The sequence below is a fragment of the Bos indicus x Bos taurus genome, chromosome 9, assembly GCF_003369695.1.
Source record: "Bos indicus x Bos taurus breed Angus x Brahman F1 hybrid chromosome 9, Bos_hybrid_MaternalHap_v2.0, whole genome shotgun sequence".
NCBI lineage: Eukaryota > Metazoa > Chordata > Mammalia > Artiodactyla > Bovidae > Bos > Bos indicus x Bos taurus.
The window spans coordinates 69,580,202-69,606,223 of record NC_040084.1 but is presented as its reverse complement, the minus strand read 5'-3'; the positions used below and the strand labels follow the sequence as shown (position 1 = coordinate 69,606,223).

At 40.3% G+C, this 26,022-nt stretch overlaps 1 protein-coding gene and 1 long non-coding RNA gene across 6 annotated transcripts in view; one reads left to right on the top strand and one right to left on the bottom strand.

Moving 5' to 3' along the window:
- Positions 1 to 1,903: 1,903 nt before the first annotated feature.
- Positions 1,904 to 18,025, bottom strand: ARG1 (arginase 1). 2 transcript variants are annotated; one of them, XM_027551556.1, is made up of 9 exons: positions 17,934 to 18,025; positions 17,469 to 17,669; positions 12,826 to 12,898; positions 8,873 to 9,047; positions 6,854 to 7,013; positions 5,929 to 6,023; positions 2,887 to 2,991; positions 2,537 to 2,673; positions 1,904 to 2,289 (listed from the first exon to the last, which is right to left on the bottom strand). In XM_027551556.1, the coding sequence occupies exons 2-9, from the start codon at positions 17,523 to 17,525 to the stop codon at positions 2,123 to 2,125; spliced, it is 969 nt and encodes a 322-aa protein (XP_027407357.1). In that variant the 5' UTR covers positions 17,526 to 17,669; positions 17,934 to 18,025; the 3' UTR covers positions 1,904 to 2,122. The 2 variants fall into 2 exon arrangements, with proteins under 2 accessions (XP_027407357.1, XP_027407358.1); XM_027551557.1 differs by having other exon boundaries at positions 17,469 to 17,666.
- The window catches only part of LOC113898422, a 123,714-nt gene continuing 114,048 nt past the window's right edge, over positions 16,357 to 26,022 (top strand). For 3 of the 4 annotated variants that reach the window (XR_003512638.1, XR_003512637.1, XR_003512639.1), the window contains exons 1-2: positions 16,357 to 16,626; positions 17,443 to 17,563. This is a non-coding gene — a long non-coding RNA (uncharacterized LOC113898422). Of the gene's footprint in view, positions 16,627 to 17,442; positions 17,564 to 17,942; positions 18,083 to 26,022 lie in introns of all 4 variants that reach the window. The other variant, XR_003512640.1, reaches the window with a different exon arrangement.

The window sequence follows — 26,022 nt, the reverse complement described above, 5'->3', positions numbered from 1 at the left end:
GTGTCCCGACTCTTAGCGACCCCATGGATTGCAGCCTACCAGGCTCCTCCGTCCATGGGATTCTCCAGGCAAGAGTACTGGAGTGGGATGCCATTGCCTTCTCCAAGGACTTACACATTCCAGTTAATTTTATTAAAAATTCAGTTTTTCCTCTCTAGCTTAAAAAAAAAGAGAATATGATTTCCCATAATAGGCTTTTAAGAGGTTAGTATTAATCAGAGACATTAATAGAAGACAGAAGCTTAATTTGTGTTTAGAATACAGTTGAGAATAAAATACTTATATCCATTACATCCTAAAATTTTTCTTTTTGAAAACTAATGATAACTTTAGAGTGGCTGTGTTCACTAGGCGTTTCTGCAGTGTAGAAATAGTCATATCTGTGCTGTACAGTTCAATAGTTAGTAGCTCCATGTGCCTGTTAAGCACTTACCGTGTGCAACTGAATATTTTATTAAGCTTTAATTAATGTAACTGCCTGTGACTGCTGTACTGGATAAGGTTCTCTAGAGTAAGATCCACTATAATTGCTCTTATCTAAAACTTATTCAGTAAAACACTTATTCTACAAAGTCCATAGTGTCAACAGGTTTAAAATTCTGTATTGCAGATAAACAATCAGATGGTAGAGGCTCTTTAACGCATAAAGCTGTTATAACAAGAATAACAAAAGGGAGGGGATATATATATATATATATATATATACACACACATATACATATACATACACCTATGGCTGATTCATGTTGAGGTTTGACAGGAAACAGCAAAATTCTGTAAAGCAATTCTCTTTCAATAAAAAAAAATAAATTAACTTTTTAAAAAAAAGAATAACAGTAAAAATTCTTTCATGGAGCCTGCTTCATTACAGAATCCACTTTGAGTTCAATGTAAGTTGGAGGAAAGGGAAAGAGTTCACTTCCCTTGTTTTGATTCTAGTTTATTTTCACTTACTTTTCCACTTCCTTCACTATATAATAGAGCTGAGATGAGTTTTTAGGATGTTCAGGAGTTCAGCCAGTGAGTACACTCTTAACTGCAGTGAGTGAAAGGTGGGGCATTTGGAAACTTGGGAAAGTGTTAATTGCTCAGTTGTGTCTGACTCTTTGGGACCCCTTGGACTGTAGCCTACCAGGCTTCTCTATCCATGGAATTCTCCAGGCAAGAATACTGGAGTGGGTTGTCATTCCCTTCTCCAGGGGCTCTTCCTGACCCGGGGATCAAAGCCAGGTCTCCCGTATTGCAGGCAGATTCTTTACCAACTGAAATAAGTGAAAGGTGGGGCATTTGGAAGCCACAGATAATTTTCAGTGAAATCGCAACCCAAATTAGCATATCTTAGAAACAAAAATAGTTGATTTCTTTCCTCTGTTTCCCAAAAGACTATCTGAATAGCAGCCATGCTTAACATGATATTAACCAATATCATGCTTGAGGTTTAAAAAAAGTGAGACATGGTCATCTAACATCAGTGAACTTAGAGACTGCCCAAACCCTATAATAATCCATTTTACAGATGAGGGAACCAGAGCAAAAGAGTTTAAATAACTTAACCAAGGTCTTACAGTGTTTTGGAGATAATAATTTCACTGTGGTTTTTTAAGTATTTATGGTAGTCTAAGCAGGGTGTGTGTGTGTCAGTATCGGTGTGTGTTGCGTGTATTTAGAAACTTGTATAGGGATGACAGAATCTTATAAAGAGATAGAGAAGAGCAGTTTCTAGGCATTACAGCTTTGAACAACATGGAAATATGGTCCCTTTTCAAGTTGGGTAGCTCTGTCTCCTGATATCAGGAGTCCCACTGTACATGTTGGGGCTGATAAAAGTGTTTATTTTTAATGCCAGCAAATTTTTATTTGGATATGAATGTATGTTTCTCTAAGGATAAGTCTTTTGCCAAAATGGGAATATAAACTTTTTAATTTCACAAAAGTTAGCATTTCCATATCTTAAATTTCACACCAAGAGGGAATTGATACAGTTTACACTAATTGTACTAATATTTACCCAGGCAAAAGATTTTCCTGAAAGACCAAATCTTTGGGACGATGACTGTAACTTTATTAGATTTACTAATTATGTCATTTAGCTGTGAGACTTTTTTATATGATGATTCCATGTTTACTTTGGTGGGCTAAGGTAATCAATAGGTTTATGGTTACCCTCTCGAGCAACCCCAAAGCAAGCCATGGTTATTGCTACTGTTGTGTTCACTGTTCGAGTCACTTCTTCTGGTGTCTTCCCCAGAGACGGATTCACTTCCATTATATCTAATCCTGAGAGTAAACCTATAACAACAAATGGAAATAATGTAATTTATTAAATAGCTGACATTTGTAATTTAGTACAGACTGACTTGAATTATTATCCAGGAGTGCAAAGAGGTAGTAACAACTGAAAACATTTCAGTTGTTGTATTATGCAGTGGGCATTCAGAGAGTGTCAAGTTGGGGCTTTGTTTTCAGATCAGGGAGGTATCGATACATATTGGCCAGATGTACACTTTGTCTTGCATTCATTCAGAGTTTTACTCACCTGTTTTGTAAATTTCTTCTGTGATGTAGAGACCTTCTCTGTAAGTCAGACCTCCCTGGACTGGTGTGCCAGTAGCTGGCGTGAAAGATGGGTCCAGTCCATCAACATCAAAGCTCAAATGAATTGGCCTTTTCTTTCTTTTAAAAGGTGGGAAAGGAATTCAGGTTAAAGTTGGTGGTTTAATATTTAGTAGAAAAATACAGTTCTTTGTTTTACAAAAAGTGACAACCCTGTGAACTTTCATGATTATACTTGCAGGCTTTGTTATTAACTTACATTGACTAGTATTAGTAGCAAGTCGTTTTAATAATATTTATGTTTATACACACACACACACAAACACATCATACCTTCCTAGTAGATAGCTGAATGTTTCTTCCATCACCTTGCCAATTCCCAGTTTATCCACTTCAGTCATTGAAAAGTATTTAATTCCCAGAGTTTTCAAAATATAGCTATGAAAGAGAAGATATTAAGAGAATCTACAGTTTATAAGGAGGCTGACCCTCTTGTTTCCTTTTAGAGAAAAGATCAGTGTGGTAACATTCAAAAGTTATTTAAGGGGCTTCCCTGGTGGTCCACCGGTTAATAATCCACCTTGCAATGCAACAGACATTGGTTCGATCCCTGGTCTGGAAAGATATCACGTGCTGCAGAGTGACTAAGCTAGTGTGCCACAACTACTGAACCAGCATTCCAGAGCCCGTGAGCCACAACTGCTGAAGCCGCACACTGTGACTACTGAAGCCCCCATGCTCTAGAGCCCATGCTTCACAATAGAAACCACCACGTTGGAAGCCCAAGCACCACAACAGAGTAGCCCCCACTCGTCGCAACTAGAGAAAGGCCATGTGCAGCACCAGAGACTCACCATAGCCAAAACATAAATCTTTAAAAATATATATTTAAGTTTGGTGAACTGTATGTATATATCAATAATTTTTAAACAGCAAGTCAAGGTAAAAATCACCTAAATACATACATATATATCTATGTTGTTGCTGTTTCGTTTGTAAGTCTTGTCTGACTCTTTGCAACCCTATGAACTGTAGCCCACCAGGCTCCTCTGTCCATGGGATTTCCCAGGCAAGAATACTGCGGTAGGTTGCCATTTCCTTCTCCAGGGGATCTTTCCAACCCAGGAATCAAACCCACGTCTTCTGCATTGGCAGGCAGATTCTTTACTGCTGAGCCACCCGGGAAGCTCGTATATGTATATACATGTGTATATTCATGACCCAGATAATCACGATGGTGTGATCACTGACCTAGAGCCAGGCATTCTGGAATGTGAAGTCAAGTGGGCCTTAGAAAGCATCACTACGAACAAAGCTAGTGGAGGTGATGGAATTCCAGTTGAGCTATTCCAAATCCTGAAAGATGATGCTGTGAAAGTGCTGCACTCAATACGCCAGCAAATTTAGAAAACTCAGCAGTGGCCACAGGACTGGAAAAGGTCAGTTTTCATTCCAATCCCAAAGAAAGGCAATGCCAAAGAATGCTCAAACTACCACACAATTGCACTCATCTCACACGCTAGTAAAGGAATGCTCCAAATTCTCCAAGCCAGGCTTCAGCAATATGTGAACCGTGAACTTCCTGATGTTCAAGCTGGTTTTAGAAAAGGCAGAGGAACCAGAGATCAAATTGCCAACATCTGCTGGATCATAGAAAAAGCAAGAGAATTCCAGAAAAACATCTATGTCTGCTTTATTGACTATGCCAAAGCCTTTGACTGTGTGGATCACAATCAACTGTGGAAAATTGTGGAAGAGATGGAAATACCAGACCACCTGATCTGCCTCTTGAGAAATTTGTATGCAGGTCAGGAAGCAACAGTTAGAACTAGACATGGAACAACAGACTGGTTCCAAATAGGAAAAGGAGTATGTCAAGGCTGTATATTGTCACCCTGTTTATTTAACTTCTATGCAGAGTACATCATGAGAAACGATGGACTGGAAGAACACAAACTGGAATCAAGATTGCCGGGAGAAATATCAATAACCTCAGATATGCAGATGACACTACCCTTATGGCAGAAAGTGAAGAGGAACTAAAAAGCCTCTTGATGAAGGTGAAAGTAGAGAGTGAAAAAGTTGGCTTAAAGCTCAGCATTCAGAAAACGAAGATCATGGCATCTGGTGTCATCACTTCATGGGAAATAGATGGGGAAACAGTGGAAACAGTGTCAGACTTGATTTTTCTGGGCTCCAAAATCACTGCAGATGGTGACTGCAGCAGTTAAAAGACGCTTACTCCTTGGAAGGAAAGTGATGACCAACCTAGATAGCATATTCAAAAGCAGAGACATTACTTTGCCAACAAAGGTTCGTCTAGTCAAGGCTATGGTTTTTCCTGTGGTCATGTATGGATGTGAGAGTTGGACTGTGAAGAAGGCTGAGCGCCGAAGAATTGATGCTTTTGAACTGTGGTGTTGGAGAAGACTCTCTTGAGTCCCTTGGACTGCAAGGAGATCCAACCAGTGCATTCTGAAGGAGATCAGCCCTGGGATTTCTTTGGATGGAATGATGCTAAAGCTGAAACTCCAGTACTTTAGCCACCTCATGCAAAGAGTTGACTCATTGGAAAAGACTCTGATGCTGGGAGGGATTGGGGGCAGGAAGAGAAGGGGACGACAGAGGATGAGATGGCTGGATGGCATCACTGACTCGATGGACGTGAGTCTCAGTGAACTCCGGGAGTTGGTGATGGACAGGGTGGCCTGGCGTGCTGCGATTCATGAGGTTGCAAAGAGTCGGACATGACTGAGCGACTGATCTGATCTGATCTGATAGATACAGATCTATATACAGACGGGTTTCCTAGGTGGCTCAGCAATAAAGAATCTACCTGCCAATGCAGGAGACATAAGAGACATGGGTTCGATCCCTGGGTCGGAAAGATCCCCTGGAGGAGGGTATGGCAACCCACTCCAGTATTCTTGCCTGGAGAATCCCATAGAAAGAAAAGCCTGGCGGGCTACAGTCCATAGGTTTCAAAGAGTCAGACATGACTGAAGTGACTTAGCATGCACTTAGATACAGATCTAGATATAGGGTTTCCTAGGTGGTGCTAGTGGTAAAGAATCTGCCTGCCAATGCAGGAGACTTAAGAGACTATATTCTCTTATCTCTATCCCTGGAGGGGGAAGATCCCCTGGAGGAGGAAATGGGAACCCAGACCAGTATTCTTGCTGGGAGAATCGCATGAACAGAGGAGCCTGGCAGGCATGGGGTTGCAAAGAGTTGGGCACAACTGAGCGTCTGAGCACACACATATAGATATATAGAATTGATGCTGAAAATAATTTTTTCGCATTGACTTGACCAGCACGCCTAACATGAGAAAGGACAAAAAGGAAGGTAAACCACATCAAGAAATAAACTTACTGTTCCCCAGGGTCCACATCTCTCAGACCAATATACACAATGTCTTTGGCAGATATGCAGGGAGCCACCCAGTAGAATCCTGGGACCTCAGGCATCTAGAATTGCAATGGTTCCATTGGGTTATACATAAGCAAATTTTATATTGAAAGTTAAGGACACATGTTAGATTGCATGTTATATTCAGAACATAAAATTCAAGGAAATCATTAAAATATAGTATAAAATTAGGAAGAGAATGTCTGTCCTCCTGTGCTACCCGAGGAGCGAGCATACTGTCTGTGGCTTCCCTCCCTCCACAATCACCCACTAGTCTGCCTTGCCCCCCGACCTTGTGCTGCCTGCGCTTTCTAGAAGGATTATGTATCTGAAACAGCAGGCCGTGCCTTGAACCCTGTCCCCTCTGTCACCAACCCTTAGAACTTCTTCACTTAAGGTCTTCATCTCTCTAAACCTAAAGATGTAAGGGGCCAAATCTCATGCTCGGATGACTGTAGGCACAGAGACAGCACCCATGGAAGAAGTCTGGAGAGCACCGTGGTCCTGGGAACATAGGCCTTGCCGGGAATTCATACTACCTTAGGGGAAGGCTCTAAACTAAGCAGCCATATTCTCCACTTAGGAGTGGAGAATTGTGTTCCACCTTTCTGAGAGCAGAGAATCTACATAAACTATTTGGAATTCTGAGGGGGGGGGAAAAGGGGGGGGGGAAGCTACTCCTGAAGTCAGTTTGCAAACTGTTAAAAACGTAGAGATACACAGTCTCACTACCTCTGTCCACCTCCCCCCCATTGCTTATCGGCTGCTGAGAAAATGGTTTGAAAATTAATCAAGAATAAAATGGCACAGGGGTTCTTACTTCCCTTCTGGCTTCTGAACTTCTGCTAAAGACAATTCTTCTGTAACAGAATACCAACCAGCTGTTTACCTTTTCCTTTAGTTCCTTCAGAAGGAAAGACACAGGTTGTCCATGCAAGTTCCCGGTTTTGGTTGTCAGTGGAGTGTTGATGTCCGTGTGAGCATCCACCCAAATGACACAGAGGTCTGGGTGGACCCTGGCATGGCCAGAGATGCTGCCGATCGCCAAACTTTAAAGGAAAAGAAGTTCGTGTGAACATCAGGTTTGCAGTATCAGTATGTTTATCACATCATTTACACAATATTCTTGCCTGATTTTTCTTTAAGTCAAAGTGGCTAATATTTATGAGAGATTTTAAACTGAAGATCCCAATTAAACAATCGCAATAAAGTATACCTAACACAATATTTACTAACAAGTTATATTTATTCACTGTAACGGCATTACTAAAGAAACTTTCATTTTTCTTCAAAACCACCTTCTAATAGCAAATTCTAGTTTCACTAAAAATTAAATATGTGAAAAGACAGTAGCCACACAAGTTTTTTAGCATGAGATATCACTCAGTTCTCAGGGTTAAAACAGGCTCATTTTCTGTACTCTCATCTCTCTTGGTAAATACTTAATTCTCCCAAGTGAATTATGACAGAGTCCTCCCATTTTTCTTAAAATCCAATTCTTTTACAGTTGGGGACCATCACTCAAAACCCTTACATCTACTTCAGCCAGTGTATCCTGGACGCTCACTCTATTCAATGTTCAGATCCTCTGCTGGAACTTTCTAGTCTCCTGCTACGTATTTAAGGACTCACTCTTAGCCAGGTCCAGAACCCTCAAAATTCATCTCAAACACTCCAAGCTCCATAAAACTTGCCAGAATGGCAAAGCTAAGTAGTATCTCACACAAAAGTTAAAAGACCAGGATTTGCCATACAAAGTCTGCATTGTCCCACTTGTGAACGCTCAGGAACCCTCCAGAGAACCGTGAGCTTTCAGAAGCAGGCCTTTCTTGATGCTCTTTGTCTTTCCCTTCAGGTTTGTTTTCCTTTGTCCATGCGCCAGTCAAAATTCCCACTTACAAATTTTTTTTACTTAAAAAAAGAGAGCTCCAGTTACTCAACATGAGTTTTGTCACAGAAGTCCTGAAAACACTTTGGCTTTCAAGGAAAATATGAAGGGGGCTGAAGTAATTGACTCCTGCATTAAGAGTCATTGTAGTCTTTGCACTTTTGATCTAATCGTACTTCTGATTACATGTCCTGGGACCTTGAGAGTAAACATGGGCAGACTCACACACAACATTATCTTTACCACATTATTCATAATGGTGACATTTGAAAATAACCTGAATATCTGACAACATGGAGATATATATATATATATATATATACATATATATATATACATATATACATATATATAGAGAGAGAGATATCATACCTAGATGAAATATCAAGCAACAGTAAAAAATTATGCTCATATGTATTGTGAGGTATTAATAACATAAGGAAATCTGTAGTGTAGATGAACAAAACAGGATAACGCATACAATGGTTAAAATTACATACAAGGGAAAAATTATGGCAGGCAGGAAATGTAACAGATTTTCAAAATTCTAGTAGAAATAGTTTCTAGAGAACAATTGCCACTGTTTTTTTTCTTTTATATATGCATGTGTATTTCAAAAGTTTGATAATTACTACTTTGATAGTGTGAAACACATGCTTTACTTGTTGACATAAGTTATTTCTGTTATCACTAATCAAGTACAATAGGCTGACTATTAATTTCCTCAGTGCTTATTTATTTAGGAATGTAAGCTTGAACATTTTGCTGAAATCCATTCACATACCATGTATTTTCTGCTGTCATAGAAAAAGGTCATAACAGACTTCAAACAGAGGGAAGTTTTTGTTTCCAAAATAAAGTAGTAATCAATAAAATTAAAAGAAACAAGACAGAAAATGTGATATAAAATATTGATCAATACTTTCCTTTCCTATTTTCTCTCTTCTCATGGTTTTGGTTATACTTCCTTCACCGTATTTATACCAGACTCCCATAGAGATAAACATTTAAAAAAAAGACCTGTGGTCTCCGCCCAGGACAAGGCTGATCCTTCCAGTCTTCTTGACTTCTGCCACCACATCAGCCAGCTTTTCACTTGCTTTTCCCACACACCTTGGATTCTTCACAATTTGAAAGGGACTGTCATCAAGATTATCGGCAAAGGACAGGTCCCCATAATCTTTCACATCACACTCTATAATTAAAAGTTTTAGGTTAGTAAGTGAAGTAGCTCAGTTGTGTCTGACTCTTTTCGACCCCATGGACTGTAGCCTACCAGGCTCCTCAATCCATGGGATTTTCCAGGCAATCGCACTGGAGTGGATTGCCAGTTCCTTCTCCAAGGGATCTTCCCAACCTAGGGATCGAACCCGGGTCTCCCGCATTGTAGACAGACACTTTACCGTCTGAGCCACCGGGGAAGTTAGGTTAGTAAAGGTGATTATAAAACAGACTTTAGGATAATTCCAATTTTACCAAATAGGTGTATTTGCAAAAAAAAAAAAAAAAGAACCTGGAATGGCTGTAAAATCTCATGAAAGTAAAAACCATATCCACTATTAGCTGACATCATCATCCCAACTTCACTGCACACCAGTGCCTGCTGTATACTGGGTTCTATACCGCTGTCTGCTATACTGGGTTCTCTGAAAATTCTTGACTCAGTCAGTTAGGCTAGACATGAAAGTGTAACAGTGATAAGCTGGTTTGGGCTTGAGGCATGGCGACACTGTCTTGGGTTCTGTTTGTGTGCTGTTCACTTTTCTATGATAAGCTTGTTTTGTGTAGGTAATAAAAAGCTGTTTTTAAAAAAATGTATTTATACATATATATATATATAGGGCTTCCCAGGTGGCTCAGTGGTAAAACGTCCACCTGCCAAGTAGAAGACCTGGGTTTGATCCCTGGGTTGGGAAGATCCCCTGGAGAAGGAAATGACAACCCCTTCCAGTATTCTTGCCTGGAGAATCACATGGACAGAGGAGCCTGACCAGCTTCAGTCCATGGGGTCACAAAAGAGTTGGACACAACTTAGCAACTGAACAGCAACAATATATATTTACGCTCAGAAAAAAAAGACACTGATATTTTCTCAACTTCCTTACACTATATTAAGAGCCCTTGGTTTCATTCCAAGTGGTCATCCAACTGAAGCCACTCAGCTTCCTACTCTGCCTGCCCATTGTACCTGCCTCATAATGAGACTGTCTGAATTAAATAAGAATATATGATTAACCTAATGCTTCCATCACTTCATGGGAAATAGATGGGGAAACAGTGGAAACAGTGTCAGACTTTATTTTTGGGGGCTCCAAAATCACTGCAGATGGTGACTGCAGCCATGAAATTAAAAGACGCTTTCTCCTTGGAAGGAAAGTTATGACCAACCTAGATAGCATATTCAAAAGCAGAGACATTACTTTGCCAACAAAGGTCCGTCTAGTCAAGGTATGGTTTTTCCAGTGATCATGTATGGATGTGAGAGTTGGACTGTGAAGAAGGCTGAGCACCGAAGAATTGATGCTTTTGAACTGTGGTGTTGGAGAAGACTCTAGAGAGTCCCTTGGACTACAAGGAGATCCAACCAGTCCATTCTGAAGGAGATCAGCCCTGGGATTTCTTTGGACAGAATGATGCTAAAGCTGAAACTCCAGTACTTTGGCCACCTCATGTGAAGAATTGACTCATTGGAAAAGACTCTGATGCTGGGAGGGATTGGGGGCAAGAGGAGAAGGGGACGACAGAGGATGAGATGGCTGGATGGCATCACTGACTCGATGGACATGAGTCTCAGTGAACTCCGGGAGTTGGTGATGGACAGGGAGGCCTGGCGTGCTGCGATTCATGGGGTCGCAAAGAGTCAGACACGACTGAGAGACTGATCTGATAATGCTTCCATGAGGTCAGGAAATAAAGGCTCTATTTTTATACTTTTTAAATAAATTACAGATAACCTAAAGATTCTAACGGAGAAGGCAATGGCACCCCACTCCAGTACTCTTGCTCGGAAAATCCCATGGATGGAAGAGCCTGGTGGGTTGCAGTCCATGGGGTCGCTAAGAGTCGGACACGACTGAGCGACTTCACTTTCACTTTTCACTTTCATGCATTGAAGAAGGAAATGGCAACCCACTCCAGTGTTCTTGCCTGGAGAATCCCAGGGACAGGGGAGCCTGGTGGGCTGCCGTCTATGGGGTCGCACAGAGTCGGACACAATCGAAGTGACTTAGCGTAGCATAGCGTAAAGATTCTAAAGACCTAGGCTCACTTCCTAAAAGGCCCTGCTTAGGCTTCAAGGTACAGGTTTCATGCAAAAGTGTGATATGGGATAAGTACAGTGTTCTGAATTAATCAGTCATAGTATATTGTACTTATTACATGTCCATGTGTATCCATGAATCAGTAACACCTTCAAGAGATTCAAGTGGATATAAAATGTGGCCAAACTACGCTTGTTAACTGAAGGATCTAGCTTTCTATTCTCGTTTGGGGTCTTTTCTTTTTTTTTAACTTTATGGGGTATAATTGTTATTCACTAAAATACACTCATTTTAAATTTACAAGTCAGCTAGTCTTAGAAATATTCACAGTCTTGCAAGTACCACCATAATAAAGATTTAGAATTTTTTCACTTTCAGAATATTTTCAGTACTCCCCAAATTCCCTCCTGCCCTTTAAGTCAATCTGTGTCTTTTCGCACAGGCAACTGCTGATCTTTCTCTTGCTAGGCTTTTGTCTTTCTTAGAATTTCATATACATCATACAGTTTATAGCCTTTTGTGTCTGGCCCCTTTCCTTCAGCATGATGTCTTTGAGATTCACCCATGTTCTTGCCTGTGTTCCTGTTTATTGTTGAGTATTACCCCCATGGTACGGATGTACCACTTTTTCTTTATCCCTTCACCAGTTGATGAGCATTTGTTGTTTCCATTTCCTGACTTTTATAAATAATGCTACTACAAACATTCAAGAAGAAGACTTTGTAGTACATGTTATCACTTCTCTTGGTAAATCTCTAGGAGAAGATTTGCTGGGTCAAGAGGTAAATGCATGTTTATTTAAAAAACTGCCAAACTGCTTTCCAAAGTGGCTGTGTATTTATGCATTCCCACCAGAAATACATGAGAGTTCTGATTGATCTCTATCCTCCCCAACATTTCATCAGGGTTTTACATATAAAGATGACCTTTACTTTAGCCCATACTTTTAAAATTATACTACTTTTCATCTGCATGCTCATGTGTATATACAGAATATATGTATATATGTACACATACTAGGATGTTAATGCAAATACTAGGTACTGCTATTATTATTATATAACCATCTTATTTTATTTCTTTTTACAAATAAGGATCCTTTTGTTAGTAATGTACTTTCTGCTGCCCTGGCTTTTCATTTTCAGTTTCCCTGAATCCCCTACCATGCACCCACCCCCTAGTTCTTCACACACAGATTACTCTAAGAGTAGTCTCACTGGAAAGACAAAATATCTGAGTGAGGATATTCATCCAGCAGTGTTTACTGAGCATTCTCCCCTTCACTGCTTTTTTTTTAGTAAGATGTACTTCTAAGGTTATAGCCAATGCTGCTATAATGTCACTGTGGTATAAATGTCACTCCAGACACACCCTCTTTTAACAGAAGCCTGGACCTTCCTTCAGAGTAAGAAAGAAATTGGGCTGATCAGCTTTCAACTTAGGAATTACCTTGTTCAAACCAGTGGTTACCAGTGGGGAAGGGGTGGGGGAGGGGCAATATAGGAGTAGAGGGTTGAGAGGTACAAGCTATTACAAATAAAATAAGCTACAAGGATGTAATGTACAGCATAAGAAATATAGCCAGCATTTTACAATAACTGTAAATGGAGTATAACCTTGAAAATTATGAATCACTATATTGTATAAATATGTAACATATAATATTGTACATCAACTATACTTTAATAAAAAATTGATTAAGTAAACAGTTACCTAGTTCTTTAAGTTTCTCAAGCAGACCAGCCTTTCTAAGTACTGTAGGGCCTTCTTCCACCCCTCCTCGTGGCTGAACAATGAAAACATAGAGTAATTCAGACATTATCATATCATCAAACCCCCACAATAGAAACCTTTCTCATTAATGAGTTGAAGAGTAACTATCACTTTTTGAGTACCTACAGGGTCAGGAATTTACATTATCTCACTGTCATCACAGCAAGGTAGATTGAATTACTCCTATGTCAAATATGAAGATATAGAATCAAAAAGGTTGTATAACTTTCCTACAGGCACACAGCGAACAAATGGCAGAGCCTTAGTTCACATCCAGATGGTTTGGATCCCAAAACTTGCAGCTTCTTTTCTCCATCACACTATGTTACCAACACAGTGGACGCGTTTTGTACCAAAGCACTCTGAGAGATAGAGATACAATGATCCAAAGGAGAGGGCTTTTGTCTTTGAGTGACTCACAAGTGAATAGGGAATTTGGATATTTATTAATAATCCCAATTATAATACTTAGAGATTTACATCAACACAGTTAAAAGATATTGTAACCACAAAAACAGGATGTTCTTAACCCTGTCAGGGGTGGAGAAGTTTCAGAGAATTCTTTAGAGAACAGGCTGACATTTCTGCTGAGTCCTGCAACATGAGTAGGTCATTTAGGAAAATAGATGGGGTGATGAAGAAACTTTGCAAACCTGGAGAACAGCTTGAGTCAAAACATAAGGTAAAAAAAAAAAAAAAGAGCATGACATCAGACAGACCTACGTGCAGGTCTGCATGGTAGTAAGTTAGGGCTCTTGCGGAGAAAGGAGGCAGCAGGGAAAATCATCACTTGGGAGATGAACTCACAAAGACCAACCCAGTATTTCAAGTTTTGACCTGTCTAAGCATGGTTGGCACAATGCTACCTTTGCTCTTTTTACATCGGGGAAGCTAGCATGCTTCTTCCTTGCAGTAAGTCTTCTCCAGCCCCCTGGCAGATAAGCCATCTAAAGAAATAGTTCTTTTATGTGTCTCTCTGATTCCAATTTCCAACAAGGCTTTTCAATAGAGAAAGGTACTCTGTGCTGTTAGGTGGGAGTGAAAAAGTGAAAGTGTTAGTCACTCAGTGGTGTCCAACACTTAGCGACCTCATGGACTATAGCCCACAGGTCTCCTCTGTCCATGAAATTCTCCAAGCAAGAATACTGGAGAGGGGCTGTCCTTCTGGATTCCCTTCTCCAGGTGATCTTCCCAAACCAGCGAACCAACCCTTGTCTCTTAGGCCTCCTGCACCTCACCACCAGTGCCGCCTGGGAAGCCTGCCGTCAGGTGGGAAGATGTGCCGAAAGACACCTGTGTCCATCCTCAGGGTTGCATTGTGGCACCAAACTAAGCGGAAGTTCCTCCCACCTCAAATTACCAGATGACTTGCCCTGACTACCAGGCAAATCCTCCATGGCAAATTCCTGTCCCTGGCAGCAAGGGACTCCCCCCCAACACCAGGCTCAGCCAGGCACATTTGCTCCTTCACTTCACTGCCTTTTTTTTTTTATGACTCCCACCCCTACCCCCTCAACAAGTAGGTACAATTTTTAAACTCCAGTGGCACCCCACTCCAGTACTCTTGCCTGGAAAATCCCACGGATGGAGGAGCCTGGTAGGCTTCAGTCCATGGGTTTGCTAGGAGTCGGACATGACTGAGCAACTTCACTTTCACTTTTCACTTTCATGCATTGGAGAAGGAAATGGCAACCCACTCCAGTGTTCTTGCCTGGAGAATCCCAGGGATGGGGGAGCCTGGTGGGCTGCCGTCTCTGGGGTCGCACAGAGTCGGACATGACTGAAGTGACTTAGCAGCAGCAGCAGAGTGCTACTTGGCTAAAATTTTGCCTTGATTGAGTTATTTGTCATTGTCTTCTCTCCTTTATTAGATTTCTGTCCAATCTTCTCTACACTTCCAGCGCTGTATTATAGAGCTGACACTTAGTAGGTGTTCAGAAATTGTCAGTGTCATAAAACTCCCTGACTTTTGCCCTCTCCCTTTCAAACTTTGGAACAAATTTTAAACACTCCTGACAAATGAACTTATTTACAAAACAAAAATAGGCTGACAAACATAGAAAGCAAATTTATGGCTACCAAAGGGGAGATAGAGATGAGGGGATAAATTAGGAGTTTGGAATTAAAATATGCACACTAATATATACAAAATAGATAACCAAAGAGGACCTACTGTAGGGCACAGAGAACTATATTCAATATCTTATAATAACCTTCAATGGAAAAGAACTAAAATTATATATACATATATAACTAAATCATTTTGCTGTACACTCAAAACTAAAACATTGTAAATCTACTATATTTCAATAAAAATTTCAAAAATAAAACCACTCTGAACTTTCAGAATTATTAAAAAAAAAAAAAGAAGAAATCTTATACAACCCCTTAACTGATACTAAAATTTCTCCTCCAGATCTGTATAGGATTGACCAGGACACCCTCCCCTCCCCCACACAGATGCTCAAGTGCCTTACATAAAATGACAGTAAAGACATTCCCACAAATATGGAGGGCTGGCTGTATATTTACAATAGCACCGTTGTTCAGCTTCCCAGATTGACACTTTCTAGCTTTTATTTTCCATCTGATTTAAAATGCTTCTCATGTTTGGTCTTTCCTCATTGTTCCTTGTTAGCACTACTGACTTTGAAGCTAGGCTCCAATCCCTAATTGACCACAACTCCAAGATCCGCTGTAGAACTAAAGATGTAACAGCTCAGGTCAGGAGCACAGGCTTTGGTATCAGTGTCTGGAATTACGGAGTCAAAGCAGTGTGACCTTGAACAAATTACCATAGCCCTCTGAGCCTTAGCTAACACGACGGGACAATAGATATAATACCTACTTCATTTTTGGTCACCACCCCCTCCCCTCAACCACTGCCCTGCAAGGCTGTGGGGCTGAGGATGGAGTTCTTTTTCAGATTCAACCTTCTAGTCATCTGCCCTTTAATCCTCTCCTTTGCTTGCTTATCCAAATTTTATGTCCCTTGGCTAGGGACAGAAATTCATATGTTGGCTGATTTTTCCCTTCTATGCTATGGCTTAGAGTAGAAAAATCTCTTAAAACAAGAAGCTTCATTCTCGTGTGTGTGTGTGTGTGTGTGTGTGTATGGGTCGGTAGTGTCTTACTCTTTGCATGGCGCCATGTTTTAATAAGGAGGGGCTGTAGAGGCAGGAGAAAGAATCATGGAGAACGGAAAAAGCTATGTTTCAAAATGTTATCCCCTAGAGGGGCTGTTGTTATCAGCATGTGGCCTTCTGCTGGGGTCCAGGGATCAGAGCATGTTCAAGCCATTTCCTCCCTCCCTCTCTCCCTTTCTTTCTTCCTTTCTCCCTCCATCCCCTTTTCTTCTTCTTCTTTTTTTTTAATCAATTATTTTATTGTGATCTTTGTTAGAACCTGTCAGAATAGGTGAGTACATTGAGGAATTTGCAATTAAGCCCAGCATTATAAGAAATACCTCTTTGTCAGCAAAACCTGCCTGTGTTTCGGGAGAGAACTTTGAAAGATTTCCAAGGGAAGTGAAGCAGTTTTGACTGACATTTCAAATACAGTTCGCATCTCTAACCTCTGACCTGTCCCAATTTGTTTTGTAATAAAAAAAAAGTCACAGAGTGCAAAGCAAGAGTTCAGAACTAAGAGAAGCAATACACTGCTCAACTGGGCAAAGAGAAAGTTCTAAGAAACCCGAGAAACCTCATTTAAAACAACCACAACCTCAAAAAAATCTGCATGGTGAGTTTGAATTCACACTTTATCTTATTTGCTTTTGTTTTATTCTTCCCCCACCCCTTTAGCACAGACACTTGGAGGAGTTGAAGATATCTGTAATCTCATTAAATTTACCAGAATGAGTGTGCCTGGGCAAGAAAAAAAAAGACAGTATATTTAAGAGTTGTTGGCATGTTTTAGAACTTGGGAGTTCCAATAGTCTTTTCAATGTGATCAATCTGCAGGTGGGTTTCCTTTTTTGCTTTTCTTTTTTCATCCCTCAAAAGGAGGTACACAAAGAACTCCACCTAATCCATGAATCAACAATTTTATAGAATCATTAAAGCTCTAAAATAATATAAATAACTCAAAATGTTGATAAATCAATAATATTTAGTTTATTCACATTTTTAAAACTTAAAATTTACCACCCATCTATGAATTTTTCTAGGCATTAATTACATAACTAAAAAAATATATTTTCCTAAAATTCTATCTCCTTCTACATATACACAGTAACACCAAGAGCGATAAGAGCATGGACATCTAAATGAGTAGCTACAAGGCAGAAATCGTCTATTTCCACTCAAATAAAATTATTTTCTCAAAAAATGAAGAAAAGTTCGGCACATTTAAATAAAACTGGCTGGGGCTGGGATTAGGTGTTATAGTTATAAATCTAATGTTATAAGTGGATTTGTGACCATAATTATACAATGATGTAAAATGATGAAAAGACTTTAGTATAAATTTCAGGTCAGGTTGTATCAGGCTGTTTAACTAACCAGACAGTGACACCTTACTAATTTTGAAATTCGTAACTTTTCTCATAAACTGCAGTTATTCAAAGCCAGAATTTGACTCACCTGGCCCTTTGAGAAGGGAGCTCCAATGACCCCGATGGACTGTGGCTTGGAACTCATGCTCCCACACTGCTGACCGCGGCGCCCGAGGTCTCCAGGTAGTCGTCACTCTCTGCAGCTCTCAATGGCGGAGGGCACATATTTTTTTCTATTTATAATTGAGTTGAATCTGTTTACTCTAATGAGGAAGAGTGGCTCCACCTACTGAACCAAAGCAACAGTCAAGTGAAGTCCAACACATTCATACTCGGAATAACTTTGAGTCTTCCTGAGTCTAGGTCTCTAATTAATTGAGGTCATTCATGGAGCCAGTTCACACCCAGTTCACAAAGCCACCTGGTAACACTAATGTTTCCTAATCACAACCATGATTTCTTAACCACAGTCATCTTTTCTGATCATAATTAATTATAACCACAGGAGAAGTGCCATAGTTCTAGCTGTGCAAACTCAGAGCATGGTACTTACCTGTTTCAGGTCTGTGCATCTGCCTGTGTCAAAAAACCGGGGACTGGCAAGATGGTGTCTCACATCTTTTCCAGCCCGACAACCCTGAATTCAGTTTTCACTCTAGGATTAATGGTTAATCTACAAGACACACCTCACACACTACCAGGGTAGGTCTCAGGGAAGGCATATGACTTCCCTTTCTGATTATTAATTAAAGAAAAAATTAATTGCCTGATTAATAACCAGAAGTGTTACCATACTAATTTTGAAATAGCATATGTCTGTTGTGCTCAGCTGTGTCCAACTTTTTGTGACCCCATGGACTGTAACCTGCCAGAGTCCTCTGTCCATGGAATTCTCCAGGCAAGAATACTGGAGTGGGTGCCACTTCCTACTCCAGGAGATTTTCCTGACCCAGGGATCAAACCCATGTCTCTTGCATCTCCTGCACTGGTAGGTGGAATCCTTGCCACCTGGAAAGCCCCATGATATGCATGGGGAAATAACAATTACTGGACTCAATATCAACATGAAATAAAGATGTAAAAAGAGTCATGATTGAATTTTTATCGTGTGCCAGATGCTGTTTTGTTTTATATTATCTCATTTAATCCTCATATGAATTGTATGAGCTGTCTCATTATTTGTTATTTTACTGATGAAGGAACTAAAACTCAGAGAGGTTGCCAAATGGCACAAAATGGAAAAGCCGTGACTCAGTCATAGCAATTCTGGACCCATCTAACTACTGGCCTTTACATTCTAAACACAGATGAAGTGTCACCTATGACACATAGGTGACATTCATCTGTGTTTATGCGTCAGGCCACTGTGCCCTGGGAATATTATCACAAATGTATGGAATTAGAAGAAATGCACCTTAAAAATTCTTCCAATTTTAAAATGACACAATTATCATTTTAAAGGAAAATTCATTTAGTAGAAACTAATTTCTTTTTCTTATTGGTAAGAGAGAAGGTTGTGGACTATTTAAATTTCATAAGGGCAGGAAATTTGTCTGCTGTAACCCTGGTGCCCAGAGCAGTGTTGACATGTGATAGGCACTCAATAAATATTTATTGAATGTGTAAATTCAATAAGGTCTTACAAGGTCCATTTTAAGAGGAATATTTTCCATGGTCTTCCTATCTTTTACTTGTGGATTTGCTTGCATATCCTAGATATTTACCTCTGGGATTTTGTATAGTTAATTATTAACCTCTTACAGAACTAAAGAGCACCTAAAAAGCCTCTTGATGAGGGTGAAAGAGGGGAGTGAAAAAACTGGCTGAAAACTCAACTTTCAAAAAACTAAGATCATGGCATCTGATCCCATCACCTTATGGCAAATAGATGGAGGAAAAGTGGAAATGGTGGCAGATTTTATTTTCTTCAGCTGTAAAATCACTGTGGACAGTGACTGCAGCCATGAAATTAAGAGATGCTTCCTCCTTGGAAGGAAAGCTATGACAAATCTAGATAATGTATTAAAAAAGAACAGATGTCACTTTGTCGACAAAGACTTGTATAGTCAAAGCTATTGTTTTTTCAGTAGTCATGTATGGATGTGACAGTCGGCCATAAAGAAGGCTGAGTGCTGAAGAATTGATGATTTCAAACTGTGGTGTTGGAGAAGACTCTTGAGACTCCCTTGGACAGCAAGGAGATCAAACCAGGCCTAAAGGAAATCAACCCTGAGTGTTCATTGGAAGGACTGATGTTGAAGCTGAAACTCCAATACTTTGGCCACCTGATGCAAAGAACTGATTCATTGGGAAACACCCTGATGCTGGGAAAGATTGAGGGCAGGACGAGAAGAGGATGACAGAGGATGACATGATTGCATGGTATCACTGACTTAATGGTCATGAGTTTGAGCAAACTCTGGGATATAGTGAAGGACAGGGAAGACTTGGTGTGATGCAGACCTTGGGACTGCAAAGAGTTGGACATGGCTTAGCGATTAAACAATAACAACCTCTTATGGTTTCATATTGCAAATAACTTCCTCAATTCAATTCAGGTCAGTTCAGTTGCTCAGTCATGTCCAACTCTTAGAGACCCCATGAACTGCAACATGCCAGGCCTCCCTGTCCATCACCAACTCCCAGAGCCTACCCAAACTCATGTCCACTGAGTCAGTGATGCCATCCAACTGTCTCATCCTCTGTCATTCCCTTCTCCTGCCCTCAGTCTTTCCCAGCATCAGGGTCTTTTCAAATGAGTCAGCTCTTCACATCAGGTAGCCAAAGTATTGGAGATTCAGCTTTAGCATCAGTCCTTCCAATGAACACCCAGGACTATCTCCTTTAGGATGAACTGGTTGGATCTCCTTGCAGTCCAAGGGACTCTCAAGAGTCGTCTCCAACACCACAGTTCAAAAGCATCAATTCTTCAGTGCTCAGCTTTCTTGATAATCCAACTCTCACATCCATACATGACTACTGGAAAAACCATAGCCTTGACTAGATGGACCTTTGTTGGCCAAGTAATGTCTCTGCTTTTTAATATGCTGTCTAGGTTGGTCATAACTTTCCTTCCAAGGAGCAAGCGTCTTTTAACTTCATGACTGCAATCACCATCTGCCGTGATTTTGGAGCCCCAAAAAATAAAGTCAGCCACTGTTTCCACTGTTTCTCCATCTATTTGCCATGAAGTGATGAAACCGGATGCCATGATCTTAGTTTTCTGAATGTTGAGCTTTAAGCCAACTTTTTCACTCTCCTCTTTCACTTGCATCAAGAGGCTCTTGAGTTCCTCTTCACTTTCTGCCATAAGGGTGGTGTCATCTGCATATCTAAGGTTATTGATATTTCTCCCAGCAATCTTGATTCCAGCTTGTGCTTCATCCAGTCCAGAATTTCTCATGATGTACTCTGCATAGAAGTTAAATAAGCAGGGTGACAATATACAGCCTTGACGTACTCCTTTTCCTATTTGGAACCAGTCTGTTGTTCCATGTCCAGTTCTAACTCTGTTGCTTCCTGACCTGCATACAGGTTTCTCAAGAGGCAGGTCAGGTGGTCTGGTATTCCCATCTCTTGAAGAATTTTCCACAGTTTATTGTGATCCACACAGTCAAAGGCTTTGGTATAGACAGTAAAGTAGAAATAGGTGTTTTTCTGGAACTCTCTTGCTTTTTCAATGATCCAGCAGATGTTGGCAATTTGATCTCTGGTTCCTCTTCGTTTTCCAAAACCAGCATGAACATCTGGAAGTTCACAGTTAACTTTTCCTAATCTGTAAATAATCTGATAATTTTATATATATCATCGTTTGAGATTCTTATTTTTTAAATAGGCAATTGAAAAAATTTTCCCTTGCACTTTGCATTTTGGAAGTTTCACTAGTCCTTTCTACTCAAAAATCACAAATATATATTTCTATATTTTCTCCTATTTGCTTTAGTTTGTCTTTCATGCTTAGTTCTTTAATCCATTGATACCCATCTTTGTACATTGGGTGTTTTCCAATTCTCTTTTCCCCTGTAGAGTCCGTCAGTTTCCTCAATAACATCCATTGAGCAGTCCATCCATTTTGCCTCATGGATTCAAGTAGTATTTCCCTCATGTACCAAGTTCCCCAAAACATACAGGTGTGTCACTGAGCTCTTTCTTCTAATCTATTGGTTCATTTACCTATGGCTGCACTAGGTCCACACTGCTTCATTATCATGGCTTTTTGGTAAGAAAGTGAAAGTTGCTCGGTCATGTCTGACTCTTTGCAACCCCATGGACTTCACAGTCCATGGAATTCTCCAGGCCAGAATACTGGAGTGGGTAGCCTTTCTTTTCTCCAGGGATCTTCCCAACCCAGGGATCAAACCCAGGTCTCCCACATTGTGGGCAGATTCTTTACCAGCTGAGCCACAAGGGAAGCCCAAGATTACTGGAGTGGATAGCCTATCCCTTCTCCAGTGGATATTCCCAACTCAGGAATCAAACCAAGGTCTCGTGCATTGAAGGTGGATTCTTTACCAACTGAGCTGTTAGAGAAGATTTACCAACTGAGCTATGAGCTACTAGGGAAGCTTTATGGTATATCTTACCATTTTTTGGTTGAGAATAGCATTTTTCTCTTCTTTTTCCAAACTGATTTAGCTATTTATGGATCTCTATTCTACTACATATTCAGAATAAGTTGTTGGATTCCTTTTAAAAACTTCTGCTAGAATTTTTAGTAACTTTATAAATTAGTCCATAGAGATTTGCTGTCTCTCAAATTTCATTGTGGGTATATCATTTTTATTCCAACATCTGAAGTGTGTGTCTTTGTGACTCTATGGACTTCAGCCCACCAGGTTCCCCTATCCATGGAATTCTCCAGGCAAGAATACTAAAGTGTGTTGCCATTTCCTTCTCTAGGGGATCTTTCTGACCCAGGGATTGAACTCGCATCTCCTGTATTAGCAGGTGGGGCCTTTACCACTGACTGACCCATCAGAGAAATTCTCTCCTAATAATACAAATCTCTTAACTAATATCTCTCCTCCCTCTTTCTCTTCATCTCCCTCCCCGCATCTCTCACTCTCTGTCTCTCTCTCTTTCTGAAGTCTTATCTAGCACATCCCTGAAGATGGGACCACATCTTATTTCACTTTGATCCAGAGCCACTAGAATGAGGTTTGGTACATAGGTCCTTGTATTAGCTTACTAGAGCTGCCATAACACACTGTCACAAACTAGATTTAAAACAGCAGAAATGTTAAGAAATTACAAACATTAACTGACCCTTAAAGACATTCAGGGATTTTAAGGGTTGCACTGCGTTCCCCAAAAGATATGGTGAAGTCCTTATCTCCAGTCCCTCAGAATGTGGTTGTATTTAGAAACAGGGTCACTCCATACATGTATCATTAGTTAAATGAGGTCATACTGGAGTAAGGTGGGCCCTACTCCAATACGACCTGTGGTCTGTAGGAGGCTGTAAGTCTTAACTCAAGGTGTTGCAGAGCCATGCTCCTTCTGAAACTGATATGAGAATCCTTCTTTGCCTCTTCCAAGCTTCTAGTAGTTTTCCAGCATTTCTACCATTCCTTGGCTTTTGATGCATCACGCTAATCCTCCATCCTCACATGATATTCTCCCTGTGTCTCTGTATTTCCCCAATGGCCATCTCCTTATAAGGTCACGGGTCATATCTCCAGGCAACCACTCAGTTTTTTAGTCTATATCCCATAAATTCTCTGGTGAAGGATAGAGCTCCTCTGACATATATAATTGCATACCTTCACTATATGGGTGGTTCAGAACACACATTTCTACTCAGAGAGAGGAAGGCTGATGAAAGCAGAGGGCCCTACCCACCTAAATTTCTTGGTAAGCAATCAATAAATAGGTATTTACTGATAACCATTTTATTTAGTGCTTGCTTCCATGTTTTTTGTTATTTGGGACTAGAGGTAGAATATATAGACACAACCCTTAACTGAGGCCAAACCTAGGGTCACAGATTGCATGAACTTGTCAGGTCCCCTTAGTCTCCTTTAATCTTCAGAGTTCCTCAGGTTTTCTTTGTCTTTCATGAACTTCAGACTTTTAAAGAGTCTCTCAGTTTAGGTTTGTCTGAGGTTTCCTCTGACTATACTCAAGTTTTACATTTTTGCGAGAATATCGCAAAAGTAGTATTGCTTACTCTCAGCGTGTCACATTGGAGAGCATGTAATGCTGATTTGTCCCATTGCTGTTGAGGTTGACTTTGATCTTTTGGTTAAAGTAGGATTTGCCAGGTCTCACCACCGAAAAGTTACTGTGTTCCTTTTTGTAATTAATATCATGTGAGGTTAATTAATCTTATGAAATTATCCTGTTTTTTATTGTACTTCAACCCACTCAGTTTAACATTCATTATTCTTGACTAAAACTTGATTATTACTGTGACATTTGCCAAACGATGATCATTTATTTCCATAACTTTTTACATTAGTTGGAATTCTAAAGAGGAGCTTTTATTCCTTCTCTATTTGTTTATTTATTCAGTTATTCACATCATCATGTATTCCTGGTTTCCTAGTTTACTCTATGTGTACTGAGTCATCATATTCTGTTACGAATGTTGCTGCTGCTAAGTCACTTGAGTCGTGTCTGACTCTGTGCGACCCCATAGACGGCAGCCCACCAGGCTCCCCCGTCCCTGGGATTCTCCAGGCAAGAACACTGGAGTGGGTTGCCATTTCCTTCTGCAATGCATGAAAGTGAAAAGTGAAAGTGAAGTCGCTCAGTCATGTGTGACTCTTAGCGACCCCATGGACTGCATCCCACCAGGCTCCTCAGTCCGTGGGATTTTCCAGGCAAGAGTACTGGAGTAGGGTGCCATTGCCTTCTCCAGTTACAAATGTTGGCATACCCCAACTCCAGATGATAGGTTGAGCCCTTCACCCTCCATGGTATTTGAAAATAGGAGCCTTTGGGAGGTAATTAAGGTTAGATGAGGTCATGAAGGGGGCTTCTCTGGTGGGTCAGTGGTAAAGAACCTGCCTGCCAATGCCGGAGACACAGGATCAATCCCTGGGTAGGAAAGATCCTCTGGAGAAGGAAATGGCAACCTACTTCAGTATTCTTGCCTGGAGAATCCCTTGGATAGGGGAGCCTGGCAGGCTACAGTCCAGGGGGTCCAAAGAGTTGGACACAACTGAACACAAAGTCGTGAAAGAGGGGACCTCATGATGGGATTATTGCCATTATAAGAAGGGGCACCAGAAAATTGCTGTCCTCAAGAAGGAAATGGCAACCCACTCCAGTATTCTTGTCTGGGAAATCCAATGGACAGAGGGACCTGGAGGGCTGCAGTCTATAGGGTTGCCAAAAGGTCAGACACGACTTAGCGACTAAACAACAGCAGCAAACATTGAGTACATATTAGCCAGCTTTTTTTTTAAATCAAATAACTTGATTCTTGTTTTTGTTCAATTTAAGTCACAGAATGTGGATGAGTAGTATTATTGATCTCATATATAAGAATAGCCACATGCTATAAGTAGAAAAATTTGACTCATAATTTTATCACACGGGATTTTTTTTCTTTGCCTTGGGTATTAATAAAAGGCCTTGCAGGCAAACAATTTAACTTTTAAATACCACTTGTAATTTATAATTTTATTTTAGCTTTAAATTATTGTCCCATTTCAGTTCTAAGATTTTTCTTCCTAAGAGGCATAATTAACCAATGAAAATTATTTTTTATTAGAAATTAAAAATAAATATAATATTTAAGATCAATACATTTAAAGGAAATAATGGTTTTAGATTACTTCCATGAAGACCAGCTTTATATACAGAAATTTAGAAAGAAAAAATAAGAATCATTGTTTAAAGGTATATAAAGATATGCAAACAATTTCAGCTGTAAAAAAAAAAAAAAAGCTAGCTGTCTTTCTCCACGGACACACAAATAAGAGGTCACTTGAGCACACAGAGAGATGACAGCTGCTTACAAGCCAAAAGAAAGAAACCTTTCTGGCACCTTGATTTTGAACTTTAGAACTGTGAGAAATTTCTGTTGCTTAAGCCACTTAGTCTATCATATTTTGTTACAGCTGCCTGACCTAAAACATTACCATTTATTATTTTGTTCTCAGATTATCCCAGATTTGGCCAGTGTTTCAATTTGACTTCTGCATCTTGTTTTAATGACCCCATGTTTACTGAGCACTTTCTTACTTTCTGACACCACTTGTTCTTTCCCTGTGATCACCCTGGCCCTAGCCATTTGTCTAAGGAGCCCCAGTTCCTTTTATTTGGGAATGGTAGGTGGAGACCAAGATCTGGGTGTCAGGAGTGCCTATTGATCTTGGGAAATCATTGCCTCTATGCTTTTTTAGTAGACAGAGTTAGGAAATACACATACAAACACACACCCCTGTTCTTGCAACCATCCATCCATCTTGAAATAGCCCCCCTCACAGAACCAGGACCAAACAATCTAGAGATAGTTTGTGGGAGGGGACACATCCACAAGGAGAGAAGGCAAAGAAATTTCCAGGGAAGAGGGAACTCACGTGTTTATGTGATGTTTCTCAGCAGTCCAATAGGAAGTCTCTGGGGGCAGAAAATTCTGAAGGGTATCAGCGGCTTAGAGCCTCTATAACCACAGGGTTTGTCTTATCTGT

Coding starts and splice junctions, on each gene's coding strand:
- ARG1 (XM_027551556.1), bottom strand. CDS start 17,525: ATGAGTTCCAAGCCACAGTCCATCGGGGTCATTGGAGCTCCCTTCTCA. Junction 9,048..12,825: donor TGAGAAACTTAAAGAACTAG/GTAACTGTTTAC, acceptor TTTTAATTATAG/AGTGTGATGTGAAAGATTAT. Junction 2,992..5,928: donor GATGTGGACCCTGGGGAACA/GTAAGTTTATTT, acceptor TCTCTTTCATAG/CTATATTTTGAAAACTCTGG.